At 47.4% G+C, this 26,937-nt stretch overlaps 2 protein-coding genes across 2 annotated transcripts in view; one reads left to right on the forward strand and one right to left on the reverse strand.

Annotated features, from left to right (window-relative positions):
- Positions 1–7,306: 7,306 nt before the first annotated feature.
- On the reverse strand, positions 7,307–11,341 carry TOMM5 (translocase of outer mitochondrial membrane 5). Its single transcript, XM_002707971.6, has 2 exons — positions 11,151–11,341; positions 7,307–7,825 (listed from the first exon to the last, which is right to left on the reverse strand). The coding sequence occupies exons 1-2, from the start codon at positions 11,269–11,271 to the stop codon at positions 7,791–7,793; spliced, it is 156 nt and encodes a 51-aa protein (XP_002708017.1). The 5' UTR covers positions 11,272–11,341; the 3' UTR covers positions 7,307–7,790.
- A 5,079-nt stretch (positions 11,342–16,420) lies between these two features.
- The window catches only part of FRMPD1 (FERM and PDZ domain containing 1), a 184,000-nt gene continuing 173,483 nt past the window's right edge, over positions 16,421–26,937 (forward strand). The window contains exon 1 of the mRNA XM_017350594.4: positions 16,421–16,916. The gene's annotated coding sequence lies outside the window, so the exon portion shown is untranslated. The remainder of the gene's footprint in view (positions 16,917–26,937) is intronic.

Below are 26,937 nucleotides of genomic sequence, written 5' to 3' on the forward strand. Positions count from 1 at the left end.
CTACAGACCACAGTGCTAATTCTAATGCTGACTTCACAGAAAGACCACAAAGAGAACAACAAAGCAGTTAAACTAACATTTTCTAAGCCTATTTCATCCTGAACATAAATTGGAATCCAGAGTAACAATCACATTTATCTCCCCCAAGAAAAGCACTCATGGGTAGAAAAAAAAAAAAACCTTTAATGTCCCCCAACTCCTAGCCAACTGCTGTTAACTACATTGGAATTTTCAGTCTCAATCTCTCCTTCTATAAGATGGCATTAATACTGATTGCATAGAGCTATTTTTAGATAATGAACTTAACTACTTGGTAATTAAGAAGTCTATAACAATTAGAAGACCAGCATGCTGCCTCAGAGCCTCTGAAAATACAAATGAAACCCATTTATGAATGCCAGCACAAATCACTTCTAAATACTTTATACCAAGGACTAACCATTAATAATATCAAACATTTACCACACGTCAAGTACTTGTGCCAGCTGCTGTGTTGCATTTTCCCACTGAATCCTCACAACACTGAAGTAGACAGATGTTTCTGTTGCCCTGATTCTCCAGTTGAAGAAAACGAGATTCAGGGAGATTGCACTTGCTGCAAGGCACCATCTTGTGAGCACTGGACTCGGAATCAAGTCCGTCTGTCTTGAGCGCCACGGTTCGTGACCATGGTGATATGCATCATGCTTCCTCAGTTAAGTCAGAAGTAGATAAAATTACCACCAGGGTTAAAGGCAGGCTTTCTGGGTAAAGACGGTGGATGAAGCCTAGGGATCTACTTCCACTCCTTCCTGAGATCCAACTAAATGACAGTAAAGGATTTTGTTTGTTTTAAGGTATAAGCCTAAAAGAATATAAGAGGTAACAACTACAAAAAGCTAGAAAGCAGATGAGAAAGTGGTACATATCGTAGTAAACTCAAGAAAACTGAATTCTGAGCCAGCAGTAGGAAAAGGGCAGGGGTGAGGGAGGAAACAACCCATTTTATATCACAGAATCCCAAAAGGCCCAGTTACTGGTGGTTTCATGTGTCTCTGGAAGTAGAGAAGAGGTAGATACCAAAACCCGGGGCAGGTGTTTGGCAGTGATTTAGTCACTGGCTTCCCACGTCAGAGTACCTAGGTTCAAGCCTGGGCTCTGCTCTTGATTCGTTTTCTGTTAATGTGCACCTTAGGAGATAGCAGGTGACAGCAGGTAGTTGGGTCCTGCCATCCACACAAGGGACCCAGACTGACTTCCTGGCTTCAGACTGGCCCAGCCCCAGCTCTTATACACATTTGGGAAGTAAAACAGCAGATGGAAGCTCTCTTTGTCTATATATTTACTTATATATATATATATAAGAATGGATTAAAGGTTTAAGTAATTAGATGCTCTCTGCCACTCTTCCCTAGCTCCCTTTCCATACTGTAAGCCTATTTTCTGAAATGCATAAAGTACAGGGTGTCTGGATTGTGGGCTACTAGGCAGGCTGAGTAACAGTAATGTGCTCAGAACACACTCAGCGAGCAGGCACACACTGGATACTAAGACACACACTCCTCTGCCTTGGGCCTCATCACAGCTCTTCCCTCGCTTGACTCCCAAAACACTGGCAAGGCCTTCATTCTTCACTTAAGAGACTGAAAAAGTCTTGCTTCTCTAAAGAATGACCAGCTCAATAGGAAATACATAAAGATACTGACACAAAGCTTTCTCAATTAAATGGCCCAGCAGACCACTCTTAGTCAAAAGTTCAACATCAATAAGTTCCACCCACTCAGGAGTTAGTCCCCTATTTATTTATATGGAGGAGGAGGGTGGGGAAGAGAGCGAGAGAGCGAGAGAAAGCGCAAGCACCAGCCCCAGCATGGGCAAGCTCCCATGCGCTGGTTCACTCCCTAACTGCCTGTACCCTGGCTGGAACCAAAGGTAGGAACAGAACTCAATTCAGGTCTCCCATGTGGGTGGCAGGTCCCCAGTTACCAACCCACCACTGCTGCCTCCCAGGGTCTGTGAAGTTGGAATCAGTCAGGAGTGGAGTCTGATAACAAATTCAGGCACTGCTGGATGGAGCCCAGGTGCATTGCCTCTTGTGGGGAGCAATCCGGACTAGACTAAGTTACTCGAATTAAGACTTATTCTATGCATCTGCTCTCCCACAATATGGCGCTGGGAGAGAAGTAAACAGCTTCCGCACAGCTGCCTCCAGTTCAACTAATAAACTGTAGGACTTGCTCCTGATTGGAGGAGAGCAGCGTACTCGGCGTGTGGGCAGCCGAGTTGGGATTGGCGGAGGAGGACTATAAAGGAGGAGAGAGACGGCATGCATCAGGAACATCTATGGGGAACATCTAAGGGAACCCATGCAGCCCCCGAGAAAGCCGGCCGGCGGTGTGCCGCTCCCCTGCGGAAGTGGGGAATGCGGCCAGGGGGAACTGCCCTTCCACGGAGGTGGAAGGGATAGTAGCCAACCCGGGAAGAACCAGCAGCAAACCCGGGGAGGGCCGAGCAGACGAAAGAACAGCGCAGGGTCCTGTGTCGTTCCTCCACGAAGAGGGGAGCGACATAATGGTGCCGTGACTCGGATAGGAAACTTAGGACGGATATGAAACTTAGGAGGGAAGAAACGGGAAGAACTAGGGAAAATATCGGAGAGAGAAACTAGCAAACAGCCTAGGGAAAATATCGGAGGGAGAGACTAGCAAACAGCCTAGGGAAAAGCCGGACGAAAAAGGAGCCGGAAGAAGCTATTGAAAGCCTAGGCATAGACTCGGATACGGACTACGGGGGGAAGCTGGGAGAAATCTCTAAGGTCGAAAGCGAAAGTGAAAGCTAGAACAAACAGACTCGGACGCGGACTGTGGGGAGAGGCCAGGAGAAATGAGGGAGGAGTATTGTTGGAGGAAAGCTTGGGGAAACATACCGGGTAGAGAAAAATGTTAGGGAAATTGAAGCCGCGGGGGGCAGGCCGAGGCGGAAACGGAAGCCACTTTGGGGTTCTCAAGTTAGCCCGGGAATAGGGGGCGAAAAGTTGAAACCAGAAGCTGAGACGTAAGCCAGATTGGGATCCGTCTGATTAGCCCGGGGAGCAAAGGACGGGAAGCCAAACCGTGGGGCGGAGACGTACGCTGGGTTGAATTCGCCAGGCTAGCCCGGGGAGCTTAGATTGAATGCTAGTGGCGGACATGTAAGCTACGCTGTGTTACTCGCGGAAGCCGCCGCGTGCAGAGAGAGCACGGGGCGTGAATAGATAGGGAACGGGGCTGGCGTAGGCCATGGTTCAGACGCGAAAGGGTTAAGCGTGGAGACCGCGGAGCGTGCGAAGCCGAGCCGCGCAAAGCCGGGAAGCTGCGCAGATGAGAGAGGCGCGCGGGCTGAAGCGGCGCAGAGCCGGGAACCCGCCGGCGGGGCGAGGTGCCGGAAAGCCGCAGGGATAAGAGAAACAGAAGTTTGGAAGTGGAGTGAGAGAAATGGGAATGTTGGCAGACAGAAGTAAAATGGGAGGAATAGGAATGCCCGGAGATAGAGAAATAGAGAAATAGAAAGGCCTCCCCTCAACATGGCAACCAGAAAGTTTGGATTCGGTCTGCCTGATTAAGTGAGGCGATGAGCACCTGGGCGGCTAGCAGCTTATGCGCCGCAGGTCACTGAAGACAGGCACGTTATTAACATCAATAGTCTCCCCACAATATGGCAATGAGAAGGCTTGGATTCGGTCTGCCTGATTAGTAAGGCGGTAAGCACCAGCAGGCGGCTCGACCAGAGTATGAGCTGCAGGTCACCGAAGATAGGCACGAATCAACACCAATAAGTTTCCCCACAATATGGCAATGAGAAGGCTTGGATTCGGTTTGCCTGATAGGGCTTGTAAGCCCCCGCAGGCAGAGCAGAGCATGCGCTGCAGGGCACCGAACACAGGCACGCATCAGCGCCTAAAAACCTCCTCACAGCATGGTGAAGAGAGGACCCGGATTCGGTTTGCCTGATTGATAGGACTTGTAAGAGCCTGTGGCAACTCTAGCAAGTAGAGCAGAGTGTGTGCCGCGGGACACCGAAGACAGGCGCGTATCAACGCCAAAAATAAAAAGAAAGGGGGATCTGTGGGGAGCAATCCGGACTAGACTAAGTTACTCGAATTAAGACTTATTCTATGCATCTGCTCTCCCACAATATGGCGCTGGGAGAGAAGTAAACAGCTTCTGCACAGCTGCCTCCAGTTCAACTAATAAACTGTAGGACTTGCTCCTGATTGGAGGAGAGCAGCGTACTCGGCGTGTGGGCAGCCGAGTTGGGATTGGCGGAGGAGGACTATAAAGGAGGAGAGAGACGGCATGCATCAGGAACATCTATGGGGAACATCTAAGGGAACCCGTGCAGCCCCCGAGAAAGCCGGCTGGCGGTGTGCCGCTCCCCTGCGGAAGTGGGGAATGCGGCCATGGGGAACTGCCCTTCCACGGAGGTGGAAGGGATAGTAGCCAACCCGGGAAGAACCAGCAGCAAACCCGGGGAGGGCCGAGCAGACGAAAGAACAGCGCAGGGTCCTGTGTCGTTCCTCCACGAAGAGGGGAGCGACAGCCTCTCCCATATTTTCAAATATAAGTAGACAACCAAGAATGCCAGATACCCAAAGAAAACATCTAACATGAAACAATAACAAAGAAGAGCAATTTTAGATAAGATATACTATAGAAGAAAAAGAAATTCTACAATGAGAAGAGGGAGAATAGAGGAATCCATTAATAAAAATTTACAAAACTTCTGAGAACTAAAGGACACAGTTTCAAGTTTAAACAGGTTCAGTAAGTGCCCAGCACAAAGAATTAAAATAAATACACACCGAAGTATGTCATCATGAAATATAATACTAGGGACAAAAGATCCCTGTTTCTCAGGGAGAAAAAAAATTTAGGTCCCACAGAAAGATTAGAAATCAAAATGGTTTCAGATTTCTAACGGCAACACTGAAAGCTAGAGGCAATGGTATAACGCATTAAAAGGAAAGTGATTTCTAACCTGGACCTCTATAATCAGCAAACTATCAAATGAGTATATAGATAGAAAAAACAAGACATCTTCAGATAAATAAGGTTTTTTTATGGACTTTCTCAGGATGCTGCTGGAGACCGGGCTTCATCAAAACAAGAGCATTGTGGCAGTGGGTTAAACTCCCACTTGGGACACCGCTTCCCATGTTGGCTTGTCTGGCTTGAGTTCTGGCTACTCCATGCTTCCAATCCGGCTTCTTGCTAATGGACCTGCAAGGCAGCACTTGGGTTCCTTCACCCACACAGGAGACCCAGATGGAGCTCCTGGCTCTGGCCTGGCCTAGCCCTGGCTGTTGTGGACATCTGTGGAGTGAACTGGTAGATGGAATATCTCTGTTACTTTGCCTTTCAAATAAACAAATCAATCATAAAATGCAAGATAGAGTAGGGGCAGACCTTTAGTATAGGCAGTAAATCACCATTTGGAATGCCTACATCCTAAATTAGAATGCCTGGGTTTAAGTCCTGGCTCCATTTTTGGCTCTAGATTCCTGCTAATGTGCACCCTAGGAGATGGCAGATGACAGCTCAAGTAGTTGGATCCCTGCTACCCACATGGAAGATCTAGACTGAGTTCTCAGCTCTTCGCTTTAGTCTACCCAAGCTCTAGCTGTTGCAGGAATTAGACATGTGAACCAGCAGACATGGGAGATCTCTGTCTCTCTACCTTTTCAGAAAAAAAAAAAAAAAAAAAAAAAAAAAAAAAAAAGAAAAGAAAAGAAAAGAAAAAAAGAAAAGGATAGGGGACAGGGCTGTGGTGCAGTGGGTTAAAGCCCTGGCCGAAGTGCCAGCATCTCATATGGGCACCGATTCTAGTCTCGGCTGCTCCTCTTTTGATCCAGCTCTCTGCTATGGCCTGGAAAAGCAGCAGAAGGTGGCACAAGTCCTTGGGTCTCAGCACCCATGTGGGAGACCTGAAGAAGCTCCTAGCTCCTGGCTTTGGATTGGCGCAGCTCCGGCCATTGCGGCCATCTGGGGAGTGAACTAGTGGATGGAAGACCTCAATTTCTCTGTCTCTACCTCTCTCTATAGCTCTATCTTTCAAATAAATAAAATAAATCTTAAAAAACAAAACAAAACAAAACAAAAACGGATAAGCTAACTCCAACATGGAAGAGAAGAAAGGAAAAGGAACTCCCAAGAAGATGGTGAAGGAAGTCCCCACCAGATTACTGGCACACATAAAGACATAGGCATAGCAGGCTGTCAGTCCAGACAGGGACAGGTCAGAAGGCTCTAGGAAAAGACTTAACTCGGGAAAGCCAACAGTCTGCAGTGAAAGTGAACACTGTGAGCAAGTTAAATAAATGGCAGAACATTTAGTAGATGTAGTGTAAAGTTCACAGAGAAGTTCAGGAATAACAAAAAGAAAACCACAAAGCACCTAGCGTCCTAATACTATCAATCCAATCAAAACCACACTGCATTGTATATTGGAAGGAAGGGAAATGACAAGAACTGTGTGAGTGATGAGGGTAAGAGGAGAAAAGAGAAATCCAAGTCCTGATACACACTGAAGAGTCAGAAGGCCATCTCTAAAACAGAAAAATCTCGAAGCAATACTATTATACTATCCAGAAACACAGAAGTAAATACCAGTGTAATTAGCAAAAGTGAATATTCTTTCTTCTGGGAAGAAGGTTAAGGACTACCTTCTGCCCCCAACAAACTTGAAGACCTATATGAGTTAAAATATAGTATTTTGGGGTCAGCGCTCTGGCATAGCAGGTAAAGCCACTGCCTATGGTGCCAGCATCCCATGTGGAACCGGTTTGATTCCCAATTGCTCCGCTTCTGATCCAGCTCTCTGCTAATGTGCCTAGGAAAGCAGTGGAAGATGGCCTAAGTGCCTAGGCCCCCGCACCCACATGGGAGACCTGGTTCCTGTCTTCAGCCTGGCCTAGCCCCAGCCCCAGCCCCAGCCATTGCAGCCATTTGGGGAATAAACCAGCAGATGGAAGATGTCTCTCCCTCTCTCTGCCTCTCCTTCTCTGTAACTCTTTCAAATAAATAAAACTTTTCTAAAAAAAAAGCATCTTAGCATCTTTAACTTTGGTGGAATTACATATTCTTGGCATCAAGCAATGATACCACCTTTCACCAAGACTGCTGGGCAATAAAATATAATGCCACGTTATCTAGAAGAGCAAATTCTCAAGTCCAAAACAAGAGCAACTAACTCAACTTAAGGCAGTTTGGTAATAATTACAAAAAGAGTTTCACCAATGGCTACTGGCTTGCAGCAAATCATAGGATAAGAAAAATAAAAACTCAATTGCTTAAAATTGATACATTTATTAAAAATATAGACTGCTGGTCCTGTGCTTAAATGTCAATGTGGCTGTGTGACTTTCATACAATATAACTAACTGTAAGGGACTCTGCACAAATACCGCTGAGACAGAAATAAAACAGGTAGGCAGCAACAACTGACAAGACAGGGCTGTTTCAGACATGATTCCCTTATAACTCATACGTGCTAGAGAATGGGGCTGGACATTCTTTACGCTGACGTCGACATTCATGGGGACGGTCTGTCACGGCAGAAGGGACACTAGGACTGCACGTCTCTCATACTTCCTAAGTAGATTGAGATTTGAGCTATGAAGGTCTGTTACCAGAGCCAAACTTGTTCTTAACAAGTAGAATTTTTATGTCCATTCAATCAGAGTCTCATACACCTTTCTGGGCCTATTCATTTGCAGAAAGGAGTAGAAACCGTAACCAGGCTCATCTCATGCATCCAAGCGTGATGCCCAATCTTCATATGCTGTCCAACTTCTTTAAGATAAAAGGAGCTGAAAGAAAAACAGACAAACCCCAAATCAGTTTTCAAATCTCTAAGTCCCCAGGCCACAACACAGAATTATAAGATTGGGTAAAAAAATTTTATAGGTTCAACATATTAGGAAAAGAGGTGCAGAATAGGAGGGACAGTATAAGAACCTACAGTCAGACTGAACTTACTCAGAGGAAAATAAATCCGGAGGTTGACCAACTGCCATCATGCTCACAGACACATGGCAGGGGCCCTGACCCCAGCAGGCTGGGCCCTTTTATACCTTAGGTGGGCTAGTGGTGGGGGTTGGGGGACAGTAGGTGGAAATGAGCTTCTCCATACTGGTTCTTCAGATGTGGCCCACCCGCTTCCAAACCTGGGGAAGAATGCTGGGGGTGGGGAACAATGCGGGTGTGAGATGGAACTGATCCCATGAAAGGCGGCAGAGGTAACAAGAAAGCAAAAATGGCTGAGGCTTATGTCCTTGTTTATCACAACATACTCTGAAAGCACCTCCAAATGATGGCTAAGCCTCTGTCAGCCCAGTAAAAGGGACTCACTGCCTTCCACAGCTGCCCACTCCAGTTTCACTGGCTGTGATTATCAAGTTCATTCTCACAGTTTCCAAAATTTTTTCTCCAGGTACCCCCCAACACTGCCTTAGGGCCACAATTAAGTCCAATCCCCTTACAAATGGCAACCCTTTGCTTTAGTGATTTATTTTGACTATAAAAGGAATAAAACTCTATGGGAAACAAATTGGCATTTTTCACCTTTAAAAATTCATTTGAAAGAAGGCAGTGGGAAGAGGAAATCAACACTGAACTAAAGAACTATAAAGAACTAGACACCACGGGGCTGGTGCTGTGGCGCAGCAGGTTAACGCCCTGGCCTGAAGTGTCAGCATCCCATATGGGCACCAGTTCTAGTCCTGGCTGCTCCTTTTCCGATACAGCTCTCTGCTATGGTCTGGGAAAGCAGTGGAAAATGGCCCAAGTCCTTAGGCCCCTGCACCCACATGGGGGACCTGGAAGAAGCTCCTGGCTTTGGATCGGTGCAGCTCCAGCCATTGCAGCCAGCTGGGGAGTGAACCAGCGGATGGAAGACCTCTCTCTCTCTGTGTAACTCTGACTTTCAAGTAAACAAATAAATCTAAAAAACAAACAAACAAACAAAAAAAAACAAAAAAACCAGACAAGCTTATTTAAAAAAAAAAAACAAAACTAGACACCTCTTTGGGTCCTGTGATTAGCTACTTATAATGTATATACTCAAACCACATCTGATAAAGTCTTACTTCAGTTATTATGAGAGTTCAATAGGAAAATATAAATAGAAATGTCTAGAAAGCTAAGTGGTATTATATGGATTCAAAGAAGTGATACTGTCAGGGCTGGCACTGTGGCATAGCAGGTAAAGCCACAGCCTGCAATTCCAGGCTGCTCCATTTCCCATCCAGCTCCCTGCTACAGCCTGGAAGAAGCAGCACAAGATGGCCCAAGTGCTTGGTCCCCTGCACCCACACGGGAGATCAGGAGGAAGCTCCTGGCTTCGGATCAGTCCAGCTCTGGCCGTTGCTGCCATTTTGGGAGTGGGCCAGTAGGTGGGAGATCTCCCTCTCTGTAACTCTTCCTTTCAAATAAATAAATAAATCTTTAAAAAAAAAGTGATATTGTCCTGAACAGAAGTGCTATCACCAAAAATACAGCCAGAATTTCTCAACACTTACAGAATATTGTTAACGTTAAATAAAAAATATTGACCTCCAACTGGGGTGATAGCCAACAGATAGGGTGTTCACTTAGGGGGAAAGAAAATATTCCTAAATTTTGGTATGGCTGCACAACTTTATGCCAAAAATCCACAGAACTGTATATATTTTAAATGAGTGTATCATATAATATACAAATTATATTTCCACTTAAGTAATAATAAACCAATTCACATCTAACATAAAAATCACTGAGGTGTGGGGCCAGGGCTGTGGCGCAGCAGGTTGAAGCCCCAGCCTGCAGAGCTGGCATCCCATATGGGTCCTGGTTCGAGTCTCATCTGCTCCATTTCCAATCCAGCTCCCTGCCAAGGCACCTAGGAAAGCAGAAGGTGGCCCAAATCCTTGGGCCCCTGCACCCACGTGGGAGACCTGGAGGAGGCTCCCGGCTCCTGGCTTTGCATGGGCTCAGCTCTGGTCATTGTAGCCATTTGGGGAGTGAACCAGTGGATGAAAGACCTTTCTCTCTCTCTGTAACTCTCTTTCAAATAAATGAAATAAATCTTAAAAAAAAAAAAAATCATTGAGGCGAAGCAAATATTGCACCGGGAGGTAGGTGGAGAGAAAAAGGTTGAGAGGGGGAGACATGTACATTTGGGAACAGGAAGTTGTTCAAAGAGCCAGATGGTTCGGGTGTTCCGTTCCCACTCCCCAAGGCTCCCTCTCCTGGGGAAGCTGAGTAACATCATAGAAGGTGAAAAGGAGACCTGAGCTTCACGAAGTCTTCTACAGGATGACCTTGGCCCGGCCTCCATTCTTCCCCTGCCTGCCCATCCACATCAGTCAACAGCACACAGCACTGACCAAGGAAAAGGTATGGATACTGAGCCGGGGACGGGGAGATGGTGATCATATTAGGAACTGGTCCATAAGGCTGCTTTCGGCTCTTAGAATAATTCAGCGTGCCTGTAATTCTGCTAGTCCCCTCGAGAAATCGAGTTCTCAATTGCAAAAGAAATTTAAAAAAGTCTGAGACCCTGCCGCCCATTGTCAAGGAAGGGAAATAACTTCTTGCCAACTCTAAGATCAAATAAAACCTCAGATATTTTCACTAATTCTATATACTCATATCCTTTATCTTGCATTCCTTTAAAAAATAGCAATTATTTACGTCATCCTCTGTATAAATAAGACGGAAGCAAACTTTTCGGATTTCTAAAGTCAGTACCGAAGGAAGGAGCGGCAGCTCTGAATTTTAGGTCAAGTTCATCAACTGAACCGTTGAATGACCTTGGATGAGCTATTTTCCTAATCTGGGTCTATGATACCTCAACCTGCTCCAGGGGACAATTTGGGAAGCCATTCGGTGTTCTCAAGGCGCGGTGAGCCGGCAAGAATAACCTCGCGCCTCCGGGCCGCCACGTGCACCTGGGGACCCGGTCCCTAATTCCGGGACCCTCCATGGCGCAGACGCCCGCCGATCTCGACGCGCACGCCCCTTGCTCCCTGCGATCGCTCGCTTCAGCTCAGCTCCCTGAAGGGCTTCCAAGAGCTCCAGGAAGGCTAGAGTTAAGTGGGCGCTGTCTGCGAGCTCCCCGCTCGGCTCACTGTCACAGCCCGGGAGGACACTCACTGACTCGCAGCAGGGCCACGTAGATGAGGAAGTTCCGTATGGAGGATATCACATCCTCGCGCATCTTCCGCTTCATCTCCTCCGGGTCCAGCTTCGGCGCGAGGCCCTCGATTCGGAACATCTTCGGCCTCACCGGCTTCCAGCCGCTGGCAGCGGTGCGCTCTCCCCTCCTCAGTGGCCGCCTCGCACCCGGAATTTGGCTCAAGCCTACTTCCGGTCTCCGCCCCTTCGTTTCCGCGCGCAGCGACGGGAGCTCGCGAGGGACAAGTTTCGTGCGGCCCGAGCCGGCTCTGGAACAGGACGGCCTGAAGGGGGCGACCGCAATCTTAGCGTCGCAGGCACGGATTCTCTCAAACCAGGAGCGCGATGCGGACGTCTGCGAAGTGCTAGCGCCCTAGCTAATAACAGCTAATATTTGTTGACTACGTGAGTCGCTTATTATGGCCTTCATTTCCTAGATTAGAAAATTGACGCATGGAGATAATTTAAAATAACTTGCCCAATGTGTTTTCAAATACTTAAAAGGGAAAAAGAAAAATGAAAGGATATTAGCAAAATACTGAAAAGTATACAAGCCGGTGATCAGTACATAGCTTTAGGTCATTATTACAGTTTTCTATCTTGAGTCTGAAATTTTCCACGACAAATTCAAACAGACGAAGATGGCGAAACTTGCCGAACATGACACGACTAGCGGACGGTAGAACAGGATTTCATACTTTGTTGGGCCTGTGGGACCCCGGGGCCAGATTTATTGCTCATTTCTAGAGGTCATTGGTCCTTACACATTGTTGTATTGGTTTAGTAACATCGCGTGGATAAAGCAAGTTCCAGGCTCAGCAACACGTTCCAGGTGGGGAGGCCAGCAATCAGGTGCCCCGCCTAACCTCTTCCGAGAGATGTGAAGGAACGGGGTTCTAATGCCGGTAACTACGCGGTCAGGTTGAATCCTTTTCCCCCCTAGGCCCTACTGCTCTCCTGTTCGTCTGCAGCGCTCAGTGCTGGCGCGGATGGACATCGCTGGCGTCGGAACAGGAGTTCCAGGCTGCCAGATTTCCCACTGCCCCAAGCTATGCGTGCCAACCGACCGTACAGAATTCTTAGACGTGAACCAGACGCCTGAATTGCTCACAGAGTTCAAAACCAGAGTGTTCCTTCTTGACTGCACATTTGCAGCAACGCTGGGTTTTGCATCGATTAGAACAGCAGTTTACTATGGGGGCAATGGATAACTGTAAACATGGACGCCCAGCTTCTTAATTCACAGAATGGAAGACACTGAGGCAAGAAAGGGAACTCATCCGCTTATTCAAACTTCAGTAACCTCTCGCATCTATAATTTATGTGGTGAAACGGCAGAGGTGGCTCTGGGACGGGAGGGGCTGACTGCGAAGGGGCGGCCTCTAGCCAGGCTGTCCTGAGGGTTCAGAAAGCCTCCGACCTGACTAGCTCTGTGCTCTGTGATGGGGAGCAAGTGTCTGTTTCCCCGCAACCCCATTGCCTTGTGTACAGGGAGGGCATGTGAGTGCCTGCTCTCCAAAGTCCTTTGCGGTTCCAGCAGTCCATGCGTTTTGAATCCTAATTGTGTCATCTAGGACTTGCTGGTCTGGAATTTTGGGATAGTAAGATATCATTAACTGTAGTCAGAAATCAGGAGTCAGTATACGTGTTTATCACGGGAGAAGGACTGTAACAATAAAACGTCTCGTCTCTGAATTGTGAAGCAAACCAAACAGGGAAGGAATGAGCTCTTGCTATGTGATTCCAGTGGCACTCCTAATACTGGCTGAATTTAGATACACAGTTCACATGTAGAAGTGCCAGGTTTGTTTACTGAGATGTTTTGAGTCACTTGCCTAGATGCATAGAGAATGAAGAGGGGAAACATTAGCTCCAAAGATGGTTTTTGGTGAAAAGAACAGGTTGTTGGTATTTGAATTTTATTCTTCCAGTGATCACTTCCAGCAGCACGTGTTTAACAGATAGGTGGCATGGTAGTAACGGGCTGGCCTGTTAACGGAATGTTATTGTAGCACCAAGCCCTTTAAAGCATCTAGTTCTTGCCCACACGTAGAGACGGGCAGGTGATGGACAGACTGGGGGCAGCTCTGTCTCGGGTGAGGAATTTGTTCTGGATGTAGTCTAGGAGAAGGGGCTATTCCGGTCATCCTAGTGAATTCTATCTTCCCCTGGCCTGGCTTCTCTAGTTGCGATGGAAAAACTAAATGAAAGAGGTCAGGTTCCTTTCTTTGGCTGTTAAAAAAGTGCCTATTTGTTTATTTGTTATTGTCGTGTAGGTGGTGGTCTTGTCCAAGTCCAGTGAGTTTAAATGAGACAGATTGACAGAACACACCACAGGAAGGCAGCATTGGATCAAGCTATTTCACCTCTTTTTTTTTTTTTTTTCATTTTATTTCACTCATTTTTTTCCTCCTTGGAATGATGAAAGGGGTTGGTTCTAATATTTAAAGACACTTTTAATGCTTTAAAGAAACTTTAAAATGCTCTAATTCTGTGTTCATCTTTTGTGTTCTTCCTACCTAACCTAAAAGGCTAAGAGCAAAGGATTTGCTGTAATAAAAAGTGTGCAGACATAATTTAATATTGATATTTATATTATTTAGTCTCCTCACAGAGGAAATAGCAGCTGATGTCATAGCCTGTCTTGTTTTCCATTTAGATCCCAGGAGGGACTTAGGAGCCATTTCCTTTGCCTCAACTTCCCAGACAGCCCTGCATACAAGCATTCAGAGTGTACAATCCACCAATAAGATATTAAGTGCTTTAATTTCCATCACTGGGGAGGAATTTGTGTTTGCAAAGTGAGAAATTGACTGATGACTCATGAGTGGAGAATAAATCCAACATAAAATCACAGAAACCTCATGTTTTCTCTTTTCTGGGGAGCTGTAGACTGGGTACTGAGCAGTTTGTACACTTCTGATGGACGAGGAAAGTGAGGCCCGTGGGAAGCTGCTTAGAAGCAGAACTAGGTTGGACCAGGGTGGTTCTTTGGGTTTAATATCGTTACCTATCATACCTTCCAATTTAAAAAATTGCTTATTTATTTGATGGGGGAGAGGGGAGAGAAACACACGTCCACCTGCTGGTTCACTTCCTAAACGCCCACAACTGCAGCAGTGGGAGGGGCTGGAGCCAGGAACTCAATCCAGGCAGGAACCCAAATACCTGAGCCATCTCCTGTGCCTCCCAAGATCTGTGTTAGCAGGAAACTCGAATCAGGAACTGGAGGAAGGCATGGAATACAGGCTCTCTGATTTGGGATATGGGCATCTCAACTGGCCAAGTCCCGCCCCCCCACCCCCGCTTTTGATGCATGCATTAGTCAAATTTTCGTTAATACAAAGAAATACCTGAGGCAGCTAACTTTATAAAGAGAAAAAGTTTGTTGAGTTGCAGTTTCGGAGGTCCAACTCAAAGATCAGATGACCCCAGGTCGGCGCGGTGCCTCACTTGGTTAATCCTCCGCCTGCGGTGCCGGCATCCCATAAGGGCGCCGTTCTAGTCTCGGCTGCTCCTCTTCCAGGCCAGCTCTCTGCTGTGGCCCGGGAAGGCAGTGGAGGATGTGCTTGGGCCCTGCACCCGCATGGGAGACCAGGAGGAAGCTCTTGGCTTTGGATCGGCGCAGCGCCAGCTGTGGTGGCCATTTGGGGAGTGAACCAATGGAAGGAAGACCTTTCTGTCTTTCTCTCACTGTCTATAACTCTACTTGTCAAAAAAATAAATAAATAAATAAAAGACAAATGACCCCATAGGTTTGGGCTCTGAGAAGGCAATGGATGGCAATGGGGGAGCCCAGATAGAGGAAAGATCACATGGCGAGTTGGGAAGCAGAGAGAGAAGTTGGAACCAACTTAGGCTTTCATAACAGCCTTCTCTAGTGGGAATTACCTTCCAAGGGCACCCAGTGACCTAAGGAGCTCCCAGTGGCTTCACCTCCTTGAAGTTCCACCACCTCCCACTAGCACCACGCTGGGGACTAAGCGTGTAACATAAGGGTCTTGGGGACATTTAACACCCAAAGTGATATCCAAACCAAAGTGATACATTACCCATGAATAGTCTCATGGACAGTCCTCCGCTCAGAGGGAAGAATGGGAAGAATGGGGTGTTGTTCAACCCCTGTTTGGGAGGGACAGGACAAAGGGTGGCTGCACTCATCAACAGCTGAGGGAAGCCCTTCTTTCTACGTTTCCACACCCATCACCAGTAGTTAATCTGGATTGTGTTATTATCCAGCTCCATACCTCTCCTTCCTCATTCTTTCATGGGAGGATCACGGCCTGGTATTCCCAAAGTAAACTTGACTGTGAAATCCACTCAGAACTCAAGCTGCATGAAGCAAAAATCAGGGGAAGAAAGGACACTGGGCCTCTCAGTAAGGGTGCTCACCTAGCAGACAGGATAACTTACTCCCAGAAATCACTGCGCAGCTAGACCTCTGCAGGGAGCAGGGTGTTTTGAATCTGTATGGAGGAGTAGAATTTTGATAGCCTTAACTTCCCCAGCATTTGTCTTTGCTGTTTTCTGGTCTAATTTTTAGGACTTTGTTGTCAGGGTGATCCACGTGTATTTGATCACTTTCCAAGTAGACTGTAAACATCTCAAGTAGAAGGAGCCTGTCATTGCTCATTCTTTAATCCCTCAGGCAACTGAGGACAGGTATTTAACTTATACATGGTCAAAACTCATCAAGTGCTCCTTGAGCGAATGAACAAATGGATTTCCTATCTGCTAGTGCTTAGAATTTAAAAATCTCTTGCTTTATTTCTTAAGCTGAAATGAAAGTGTCCCCAAAAGAAATTCATATAAAAATTCTGCATATTTTTATAGTTACTTAATTCCATCACTGGGGGATGGTATATGGGACTATCTGTACTACTCTTGAAACTGTACTGCAAATCTTAAACTATTCTAAATAAAAAGATTATGTTTACACAGTCTCCACAATTCCTTGTATGCTAGCTTATCTACTGTTTGTGCATGTCTAGAAGACCTATATCTATTCATTTCCAAGTGTCAAGGAAGCTGGCATAGTATCTTGCCATCATCTCTGTGTCTGTCTCCTTTTCCACAAACAGGACAGGAATGTATCTTTTCATTTTTGTAACCCTGACACTAGCACAGTGCCTAGCAAATGGGAATGTTTGTTGTTAAGCAAGTTGATTTTGGGGGGCAATCCCAAAGCTGAAATTACAGGAAAGCAAGAACTGAAAACTCACAGATGTTGTCAGTGACTTGTAGGCTCTGCTCGCTTCTCAGCATGACAGACTTGGCCGTCCTGCCGTGACAGCTAGACTTGAACATTGTGTAAACCCCTACACGCTGTTTGTGTTTCCGAGAGAGTCACATGACACTTGTTCCTTTGCAGGTAAAGAGCCCCAGGCCAGCTGAGCTGGGCTGGTTCACACCAGGTGAGCTTCGAAGGCTGCTGGCACTTGCAGGAGGGTGTGGACGCCAGTGTGTCCAGTTCATGAAAGCCAGCTGGGGCAGAGAGCAAAAGAACCGGTTGGAGGACGAATGACATCACAGGAAGATGAACCTCCGGCTTGGCAATTCTAGTTCCAGCTCTTGCATTAACGAGCTGTGTGACCTTGGCCAAGTGTCTACTTCTTTGTAGATTCCAGAGTCCATGTTTGTAAAGTGAGAGCTTGGATCATCTGGGCTGTGAAGTCCATTCCAGGATTGATGCTGTGGGATTCTGTGATGAGTGTGAAGAGCGTGGGCACCAGGAGAAGGAAGCAGGTAAGTGTGCATTTGGAGCAGGTGGTAACTAATCCCTTGCTTCCATCATGGTCAGCAAAGTTTTCAGCAAGAAGAAACCAAGCTGTGACAGGGATTTGTTTAAGTCATCCTGGAAGTAGACATCTTGGGCACAATGGCTCAGTATTGGGCCTTAAGGATCTAATGTGAATCTGTTGGAAGAAGAATTTCCAAGGATTGGAGTGTGGGAGGTAGGGGTGGCAGAACAATGATAAATTAAGTGACTACATTTAGGGACAGTTATGTTTATTGGCTGATAGTTTTATGTGTTTGCACTAAAATTATCAAGAATGTAAGTGTTGGTGGTAATGCAAAGAGTACTCTCTGGCACTTGGCTGGGGCAGGCAACAGAGCAATGCAGTGTTTTTGTTTTTAAATTTGCTTTACATGTCTCTTTGCGGGATAGGACATCACACTTCTGCTCAAGTAAGGATTATTTTTACAATCCAGAGGTCTTTTCTTCTCCTCCTCCTTTTTTTTTTTTTTTAAAAACTTATTATGCCATGAGTTCCTGGGGAATGGGCTCCTGCAGCTCGGGCTCCTTTCCATGGTTCTGACAAAGAGGACTTCTCTGGGTGGAGCAGGCTGGCGCTTTACTTGAACCCCGGTACCTTTTTTCTTGGCTTCCTTCTTTTTCTGATCATGTTCCTTCACACGTTTCAGGAAGCTATCTCAACTCTCAGAGCGCCCAATATGCTCAATATGCACATTAATTCTCTTTGCAAGAAGCTTGCTCTTAACTTGTTTGTTTACAGCAATGCCAAGAGCGTGCTGGGTAGCACTGCAGACTCCTCCAGCTTTGCTGCGGTAACATTTAGGGGGCATTCCTTTCTGAATCGAACCACTCCCTTGATGTGTACAGTATCACCTTTCTTGTAGACTCACATGTATGTGGCCAGAGGAACAACTCCGTGTTCTCTAGAGGGCCTGGAGAGCGTGTGCCGGTGCCTCACCTCTTTCCCCTTGTGTACATCATGTTGGTGAATTACCGGAAGATAAAGAAAGGCAGTGCAGTACTTTTGAATGGAGTTGATGAGTGTGTGGGTTAAGGTTATTTGGAGTTTGAAGCTATGAGCTATCCAATTTAGAAATTCAAAATTGGCTTAGCCTAAGTGAAAAAAAAAACTTTATTTTGAAGTTCCCCTGTTTTAACTGAATGGTAATGGCTTTGACAATTTCCTTGGGAAACACAAAATATTTGTTTACTTAACTGAATAAATAAATTCTATGTGGGGGGGAATTTAGGGTGAATAAAGTAGAAAATAGGATTATAATTGTTAAAGATCTTGGAACGATATATAGATTTTTTGGTTTGCTGTTCACTAGTATTGAGCTTTCTGAGAAGTGTGTGGAAGCTGCCACCATTGTTCCCCAGAGTCACACAACACTGAAAGAACTGGACATGTGTAGGTGCCAGATGCGCTCGGGAACAGGGATGCTGGGCTCCGAGACACTCCTTTCACATCTGGTCCTTCTTCTGTGTTGACCAAGAAAAATAGTTATGTAATGATTCACTTGGGTTTAGGGAAGGTGGATAATTGCTTAACCTCTTCAAGGTTTTAGATTTGAGTCTTAGTGGACAAAGACACCAGCAAAATGTCAGTGCAGAGAATGTCATCTTAGAGAGCCAGAACCAAGGAGGTGAGAAGCCAAGGAAAGACCCTCCTTGACGAGGGAGAACCAGCCTGAACCAGGAAGAACGAAAGGTAGTGGTCCAGTGGGAGGCTCCCCGGGAAGAGGAGCTGACACAGAAACAGTACCAATGAACAGTACTGCGTTCACTCTGTACCAAGTGTGGTTCCACATCACTGAGTGTAATTCGCACATCAACCCTGTGAGGCAGTTCTATTATCTCCATTTATAAATGGAAAACTCAATTATAGAGAAGTTAAATATTCACCCAGGGAGCAGGGACACAAACAGAGGCCATTCAGCAAGAGTAGTTGCTATTAATCGCCATGCCTTGGTGCGTAGATGACCTGTCAAGATTGTCTACTACCCTACTGTGGCTCCAGCCCCAGCCTGGGGTGGGAAGGCAACAGGCATTGTTGGGTGCTCCTGAACTGAACCCAGCAGATTGTGTCCTTAACCTATTACTAGGGTCAGTGGGAGGCTTTGCTTGTCTCAGCACAGTGCTCAGGAGAAGCAGAGTGCTAACCAGTTCCCAAGGGTGGGCGGCAGAAGCCCAGTCCAGCTATTGATCGGGGACATCATGGATGGATTCCTCCCTGACTGCAGTGAAAGGAGAAGGAAAACCATGGACACGCAGGATTTCAGAGCTGAGGGAGGTGAGGAAGTAGCCTGGTTACTGCACAGCACGTGCAAAGACCTATACCTGGCCCTGTAAATGCAGAGTCAGATCAGGCATACTCTGTGCCCGAGAAGAGTCCCCTGATATTAGTGAGAAAGGCTGCCTATCTGATGGGGCTTTGGAAATTGCCTTAGACTTTGTCTTGGTTTGTAGGGGCAAACAAGACTAGTCCTACCTCCTATTGCCACTCTGGGTGAAATTTTAAATATTCAGTTCTCTGCACACTAACTGAATTCAGGAGATAGGTATGTGTAACGTTCAGTCCCATGGATGAACTTTCTGGAGCAAGAATACATTTGCAGCAGGACAGAATCTGCAAAAAGACTTTGCAAGTGAAATGACAGGAGAGACTGTTGGATAAGGGAAGGGGGGAAGGAAGGAGAAGAAACCTGCTGTTGTATTCAGAAAACCTCGGGACCTCTTTATCCCGGTAGAGAGGCATTTATTCTGTTAACCACGGAACCTTCGTTTGGGTCGGATCTCTTGCATATTGATGAAATTTTGGTGGGCCAGGGACTTATTTGGTGATGAAGGGTGTGTCTGATTGGCCTGCATGGTCTGATTTATCCCTGTTGTACTGGTGGCATTATTTATATCACCTTATTTCACTCTTGGAAGTGTTTCAGGTTGGTTGTTGAACTTTAGGGCCGTACTCCTGATGGGCAAAAATCACTGTGTTTCCCGCCCCTGCATCTGGCCTGAATTCTAAATTTTAAAATCAAAAGCATGTTAGGATATAAGCACCTCTTGCCTTTTTTTTAAAGGTACATTTATTTATTTGAAAGTCAGAGTTACAGAAAGAGAGAGAGAGAGAGAGAGAGAGAGAGAGAGAGATCTCCTATCTGCTGATTCACTCTCCAGGAGGCTGCAATGGCCAGGGACAAGTCAAGCTAAAGCCAGGGGGTTCTTCTTGGTCTCCCATGCAGGTACAGGGGCCCAAGAACTTGGGTCACCTTCTGCCTCTTTCCCAGGCCATAGCAGAGAGCTGGACTAGAAGAGGGGCAGCTGGGACTAGAATGTCAGCACCGGAACTAGGATGTTAGCACGGCAGGCAGAGGATTAGCCTACTGTGCTGCAGTGCCAGCCCCGAGGTTTCTTTTAAAGTAGAAAAATGGGCACAAATTTGTTAAGGTCTTGCCACACGTCCACCTGACTGACTCAATTTGGAGTTATCAACTCTGATCTTTTAGCTCTCCTCCCTGAACCTAGGATTCAGGGCCTCACAGCCAGGTGAGGCTGTGGTGGAGTGTCCATCGGGACCTGCCCCTTCTCTCCTGGCTCCTAGGGGAAGAGAGAAGGTGGTTTTTTTACATGAAGCCCCACTTGAGGCACAGTAGCAGTGAATACAGAAGTTGCTAGAAACTTTAAAAAGGAGTTGGGGAGAAGGAATGAAATTGGTGTTTCGTGCAGTTCACTGGGCCCTGACATCTCATTAGCAGCAATCAGTGCAGTTTCTGTGGCCTCATTTACAGATGGAAGAAAAGAAGGCTTCAGGCAAAGTGTCCTTCCCTGTGTTCCTGTTCCTTTTCCCGCTCTGCCCTCACCAGCACCCCCACCCGTGCCGTGCTGTTGTGCCGCTGCGGCTGCATCCAGCAGACAACCCTGTGGCTGTCCACCATCTCAGCCGCCGGTTTGTTACACAAGGCTTTTTTTTTTTTTTTTTTTTTTTTTTGACTGTGTGAACTCCTTCAACACCTCTTAGCTTGGGATACAGACGGAGATTAGGAGGGCTGCTAACAGACAGTTATTGAGGCTTAGGTCTGTCATGGATACTGTGGAGAATTGTGAGGTCAGAGATTTACAGTCAAAACCCAAAGAGATGTAGAAATAATAGAAACCCCTATTGTTTGGTTTTGATGTTAGGAGCTCATTGCTTCGAAGAACTAGAAACATGTCATAAAACCACACCAGCTCAGATTTCCACTTTCCTGACATAAAGCAGCTACAGACCACTGGGTACTTTTTTTTGACAGGCAGAGTTAAGACAGTGAGAGAGAGAGAGACAGAGAGAAAAGTCTTCCTTTTCCGTTGGTTCACCCCCCAAGTGGCCGCCAGCGCCTGCGCCGATCCAAAGCCAGGAGTCAGGTGCTTCCTCCTGGTCTCCCATGCGGGTGCAGGGCCCAAGCACTTGGGCCATCCTCCACTGCCTTCCCGGGCCATAGCAGGGAGCTGGCCTGGAAGAGGGGCAACCGGGACAGAATCCGGTGCCCCAACCGGGACTAGAACCCGGGGTGCCGGTGCCGCAGGTGGAGGATTACCTAGTGAGCTGCGGCGCCGGCCCATCACTGGGTACATTAATAAGAGATAGCGAGGGTGTGCCTCTGGAAGGGAAGTTCCTCTGAGAAATTGCTATTTCAGGAAGACCTGGGGCTTTGTGAATCGATCTTCAAAGGGCCAGATAGATATGGGGCCCATGACCACGTCTGCAGCCACTGAAGTCAGTGCAGGGAAGTCCGCTCTCATGCTTCATTCCTTTGAAGCCTCCTGGGTCACGAAGGCTGCATGAGACAGCTGGGACTGTGTGCGGCACAGGGTCCCCGCTGCTACTCAGTTTCTCCCAATAAATTGCTCATTCTCCACGTCAGACTCTCTGCAAAGCCTGAAATAAATACGGAGTCCATGGTCATTTAAGAAACTTGACAGGCCAGCATTTTGGCATAGCAGGTAAAGCTGCTGCCTGCAGCGCCGGCGTCCCATCTGGGCGTTGGTTCAAGTCCCAGCAGCTCCACCTTTGATCCAGCTCCCTGCTAATGTGCCCAGGAAAGCAGCGGAAGATGGCCCAAGTGCTTGGACCCCTGCACCTGTGTGGGAGACCCAGAAGAAGCTTCTGGCTTCATCCTGGCCCAGCCCTGGCTGTTGCAGCAATTTGGGGAGTGAAGTAGCAGATGCAAGATCTCTCTCTCTCTCTCTCTCTCTCTCTCTCTCTCTGTGTGTGTAACTGTGCCTTTTAAATAAATAAAAATAAATATTAAAAAAAAAACATATTTGTCTTAGAGCAGGCTTTGGCATAGTGATTTAAGATGCCATTCGGGGTGCTGCATCCCTTTTCAGAATACCTGGGTTCAAGTCCCAGCTGTGCTTCCAATTCCATTTTTCTGCTAATGCATGCGCTGGGAGGCAGCAGGTGATGCCTTAAGTAGTTGAGTTTCTGCCAGTCACATAGGAGAGCTGGTTGGAGTTCCTGGCTCCTGGCTTCATCCAGGCCAGCTGCTGGGCATTGGGGAATGAAGCAGTGGATGGAAGATCTCTGTCTGTCTGTCTCTGTCTCCCTGCCTTTCCAATAAAATGGGAAAAAAGAAAAAGAAACTGCACATGATTTACCTTTGACTACTGCAGAAGCATGCAAACCCTTCACAGTTTTACCCTGTGGGGATGAGGGGCTGATTCCAAAGGCACTGCCATCATTTGAGACTTTGTATGCTGGCCCTGCCTGCACGGAGAGTTTACATGCATTGTCTTGTTTAATCCTCCCAACATAGGGTGGGTGTTGTGGTGGAGCAGATTCAACTGCGACTGCTTGCAGTGTTGCATCCCATATTGGAGTGCTGGTTCAAATCCCAGCTCTTTCACTTTCTACCCAGCTCCCTGCTAATGCACCCAGGAAGGCACCAGATAATGTCTGAATACTCGGGTCCCTGCCACCCACATGGGAGACCTGGATGGAGCTCCTGGTTTTGGCCTGTTCCCACCCCAGCTGTTGTGGACATTTGGGGAGTGAACCAGCAGATGGAAGATCTCTCTCTCTCTCTCTCTCTCTCCCCCCTCTCCCTGTCACTCTGTCTTTAAGTAAATATATGTTTATAAAATAATATTATATAGGTGTTACTGTGTTTTACAGATGAATATCACTACAGCCCAAACTTGCTCCTGAATTCCTGACCAAATATACAACTGTCTGCTCCACATCTCAGGATGGATGTTTAACGGGCATCTCAAGTTTAAATGTCCAAAACTTGGGGTGAACCTTTGGCATAGTGGTTAGGGCACTGCTGTGACACCCACATCCTCTAGCAAGTGCCTGGATTAGGGTCCTGGCTCCACTTCTGACTCCAGCTTCCTGCTAATGCACACCCTAGGGGACAGCAGTGATGGCTCAAGTAGTTGGGGTCTTCCACTCACGTGGGAGGCCTGGATCAAGTTCTCAGCTCTTGGCTTTGGTCTAGCCCAGCCCCAGCTTGGGTAGGCATTTGGGGAGTGAACCAGCAAGTGAGAGCACTCATTCTCTCCCTCTTCCTCTCAAAAAAAATAATATAAATAAAATTTTAAAAAGTAAAATGTTCAAAACATGGCTCCTAATTCCTCCTTTTATTCCCCTGCTCCCACCAAACTTCAGTCTTCCTCGTCCCAGGCGGTGACAGTGGCCGCCTGTAAGTTGCCGAGGCCAAAGCCCTGGGCGTCCTCTTTGATGCCTCCTTTTCTCTCACACCCTGAGTCCAGTGTGGTCAGCAAACCCTTACTTCAAACCATATCCAGGATCTGAGCCTGCCTCACTCCTCCTCTGCTTTACCCTGGTTCCACCCCCCTCATCTCTCTCCCTGAACTGACGGCAGTAACCGTCTGCCCCTGCCCGCTTGGAGTCTCCTCTCCCCAGGGCAGCCAGAGTGCTCTCGTTAAAATACAAGTTCAAAACCCTCCAGCGGCTTCCCATCTGAGTCAGAGTGAAAATCAAAGCTGTGCACGGGCGACAGCGCACCACCAGGGGCTGGTGTCTCCTCTGACCGCATCTCCTGCTTCTCTGGGCCTCCTGGCTGGTCCTGGGATGGGGTGGGGGTGAGCCACGCCCGCTTCCGCCCCCGCAGCTGGGCTCCCCTCTTATTCTTGTCCTCGGTCCCCCAGCCACTCTGCGGGTTCGGGTCTGCCTCTGTTCAGGCCTTGACTCCGAGCTCGCTTTCCAGGGCCAGCTGCCCTGCACCTGTTTGGTTTGTGGCTCCACTGAGAGTTCCCTTGATCCTTCCCCGCCTCAGTCATCTCCACGGCACTCACCTCCCTTGGACATGCCAGGGATTCTTCCCACATGTTTTCTAAGTGATTTAATTTTATTTATTTGAGAGGCAGAGTGATAGATGATAGAGATTTGCCATCTGCTGATTCACTCCCCAAACGCCTGTGTTAGCTGGAGCTGGACCAGGCTGAAGCCAGGATCCAGGAACTCCGTCTGGGTCTCCAATGTGGGTGCGGGGACCAGAGCACTTGAACCATCATCTGTAGCCTCCCAGGATGTGCATTAGCAGGAAGCCGGATCAGAAACAGTGGGGCCAGGACCCAAACCAGGCACCTGAAGTGAGACGCAGGCACCCAAGCAGCGACTTAGCATGTTGCACCACAGTGCCTGCCCCTTCTTACGTATTTAATTTGTTGTCTGTCTCCCCTCGGTAGATGGATCCTTGCACTTTTCATCTCTTTTCTTTACTTCTCTCCAGTGACCAGAATGGCACCTAGCACGTAAGAGATATTCAATTTGTGGAATAACTGAATGAATGAGGAAAGTGAGACTTAGGGCTTGCTTGGAGTTACACAGAAGTATTAAATGGTATAGTCAAGATGCAAATCCACACTTTCTGATTCCAGAGCCAGGCTTTTGTTGCGGTGAACCTTGTCTGCACGGCATGCGCTGGCTGGTATGAGGACTATTTGCTTTCAATTTGAGATGCTCAAGCTTGCGACTTGTACCTGCAGCTTGAATGTTTGGTGCACTGATGTCTTCTGCGCCCATGTCAGTCAGGGTCTCATGACAGAAAACAGAGGCTTTTAAATTTGGATTTGTATGTATTGCTAATTATTTATTTTTCATTTTTTATTCGAAAGGCAGAGAGACAGAAACAGAGCCTGCCAGAGATCTTCTACCCTCCTGTTCACTCCCCAAATGACTACAACAGCCAGGGCTGGGCCCGGCTGAAGCCAGGACCCCAGAACTCCATCCGGGTCTTCCCTGGGGGTAGCAGGGACCCAAGTACTTGGGCTGCCAGCCCCCAGTGTCTGCATTAGCAGGAAGCAGGAACAAGGGAAACGGAACTTGAGCCAGGCACTCTGATATGGGATGGGGACAGCCCAAGCAGTCTCTTAACTGCTGCACCAACTGCCTGCTCCAAAATTTGCATTTTTAAATGAGGTAACATGCTGTAACGAATTCAGATTTGCAAGGGTATATCATGAAAACTCTTCCCCCAAGAATGTGATCACAGAAGGAATCATGAGAAGTTCTGGGGAAAGGGTGGGATATTCTGTTTCTTGGTCCAGGAGGTGGGCCTAAGGGTGGTTGTTTTATTTTTGTTCTTTAAGCTGTGCATAAACATTTTGTATGACATTTTAAACTTGTATATGAAGTGCATTTTACAATTGAGCAAAGTTTTCTTTCCACCCCTGTGCGTCTCCTTCCCTGGAAGCAACAGTATTGCGGGATTCTCGTGTGCTCTTTCCGGTTATTCTGTATGTATGCTGTGTATGCGGCATTGAATACACCCACATTGCTATGCAATCCATCTTCAGAGCTCTTTCATCTTGCAAACCTGAAACAATAACTCCCCATTCTCTCTTCCCCCCAGTCCCTGGCTACCACTGTTTTACTTTCTGTCCTCAAGGTTCGTCCATTCTGTTGCATGTGTCAGAATTTTCCCACTGGATGTCTAGACTGGAAGAGGAGCAACAGGGAGAAGTGGGGAGAGCTTGCTTCCACCCCCAGGTTCATTCCCAGGAACTTGGAACTCCATTTGGGTCTCCCATGTGGGTTCAGGGACCCAAGCACTTGGGTCATCTCCTGCTGCTTTCCCAGGTGCATTAGCAGGGAGCTGGATTGGAAATGGAACATCTGGAACTCAAACCCATGCTAATATGGGATGATGCTTGTGCTTCAAGAAGCAGCTTAACCCACTGCACCACAACGCTGGCCCCTTGGGAACATTTTCTGATATATTTCAGTACACAGAGCCTAAAGCAGAGTCGGTTCAGAGTAGGCCCTCGCCGTCTGTCTTCTGTACGCCCTTCTCCCCTTAGCCCTCATCCCAGAACTTGCAGCATTTTGCAGATCTGAGTCTAACAGGATTAGACCCGGGGGGATTCAGCCAAGGAGAGAGGCCCATGGTGAATGCAGGCGGATCAGCCTGACAGGGGCTCTTGAGCCACTGAGAGCTCTGCTGCAATTCTCCCCTCCCATCTGGCCCTAGCAGGTGGGCAGAGTACATGAGACACTCGTCTTCTGCTTCAACTCCTGGATCTAGAAACCCTGACCCATAGCCCAGGGGGGTTATGTGGATCAACCAGTAAGCCATAATTAATTGCGAAGTAAACATCAATGATTGTTGTCGCTGTCAGTTCCTGACTGGGAGAGAGAACCTGTTTGCACAGTGGCTCTCTGTGGGAGTTCAGAGCACCCCATAAACCTGCGAGGGGTGTGTCCTCCTCTGAAGTATGCTAGGAATACTTCAAAGTATTTGAAGTATTTGAGTTCATACTGGAGAGGGTCTCGTTTGTGACTGTGGGGACCCTGGTCACTGTCCCCAGTATCAGAAGGGCTGCCTTGGGGCAGAGGCTGTGCAGTTGTCCTGCATGGGTCTGGAGGCAGAACTGGGGGCAGTGGGGAGATAGGTGTTAGCTCAAAGAGATTAACAACTGGAGAAATTCAACTGTGAAAAATCAAGGAGTCCTACCCTGTAGAGACAGTCTAGCAAAGGCCAAATGACATTTTTGTTTTCAGAT

The sequence above is a fragment of the Oryctolagus cuniculus genome, chromosome 1 (assembly GCF_051225735.1).
Source record: "Oryctolagus cuniculus isolate XC-2025 breed Fujian yellow rabbit chromosome 1, ASM5122573v1, whole genome shotgun sequence".
NCBI classification, from domain to species: domain Eukaryota; kingdom Metazoa; phylum Chordata; class Mammalia; order Lagomorpha; family Leporidae; genus Oryctolagus; species Oryctolagus cuniculus.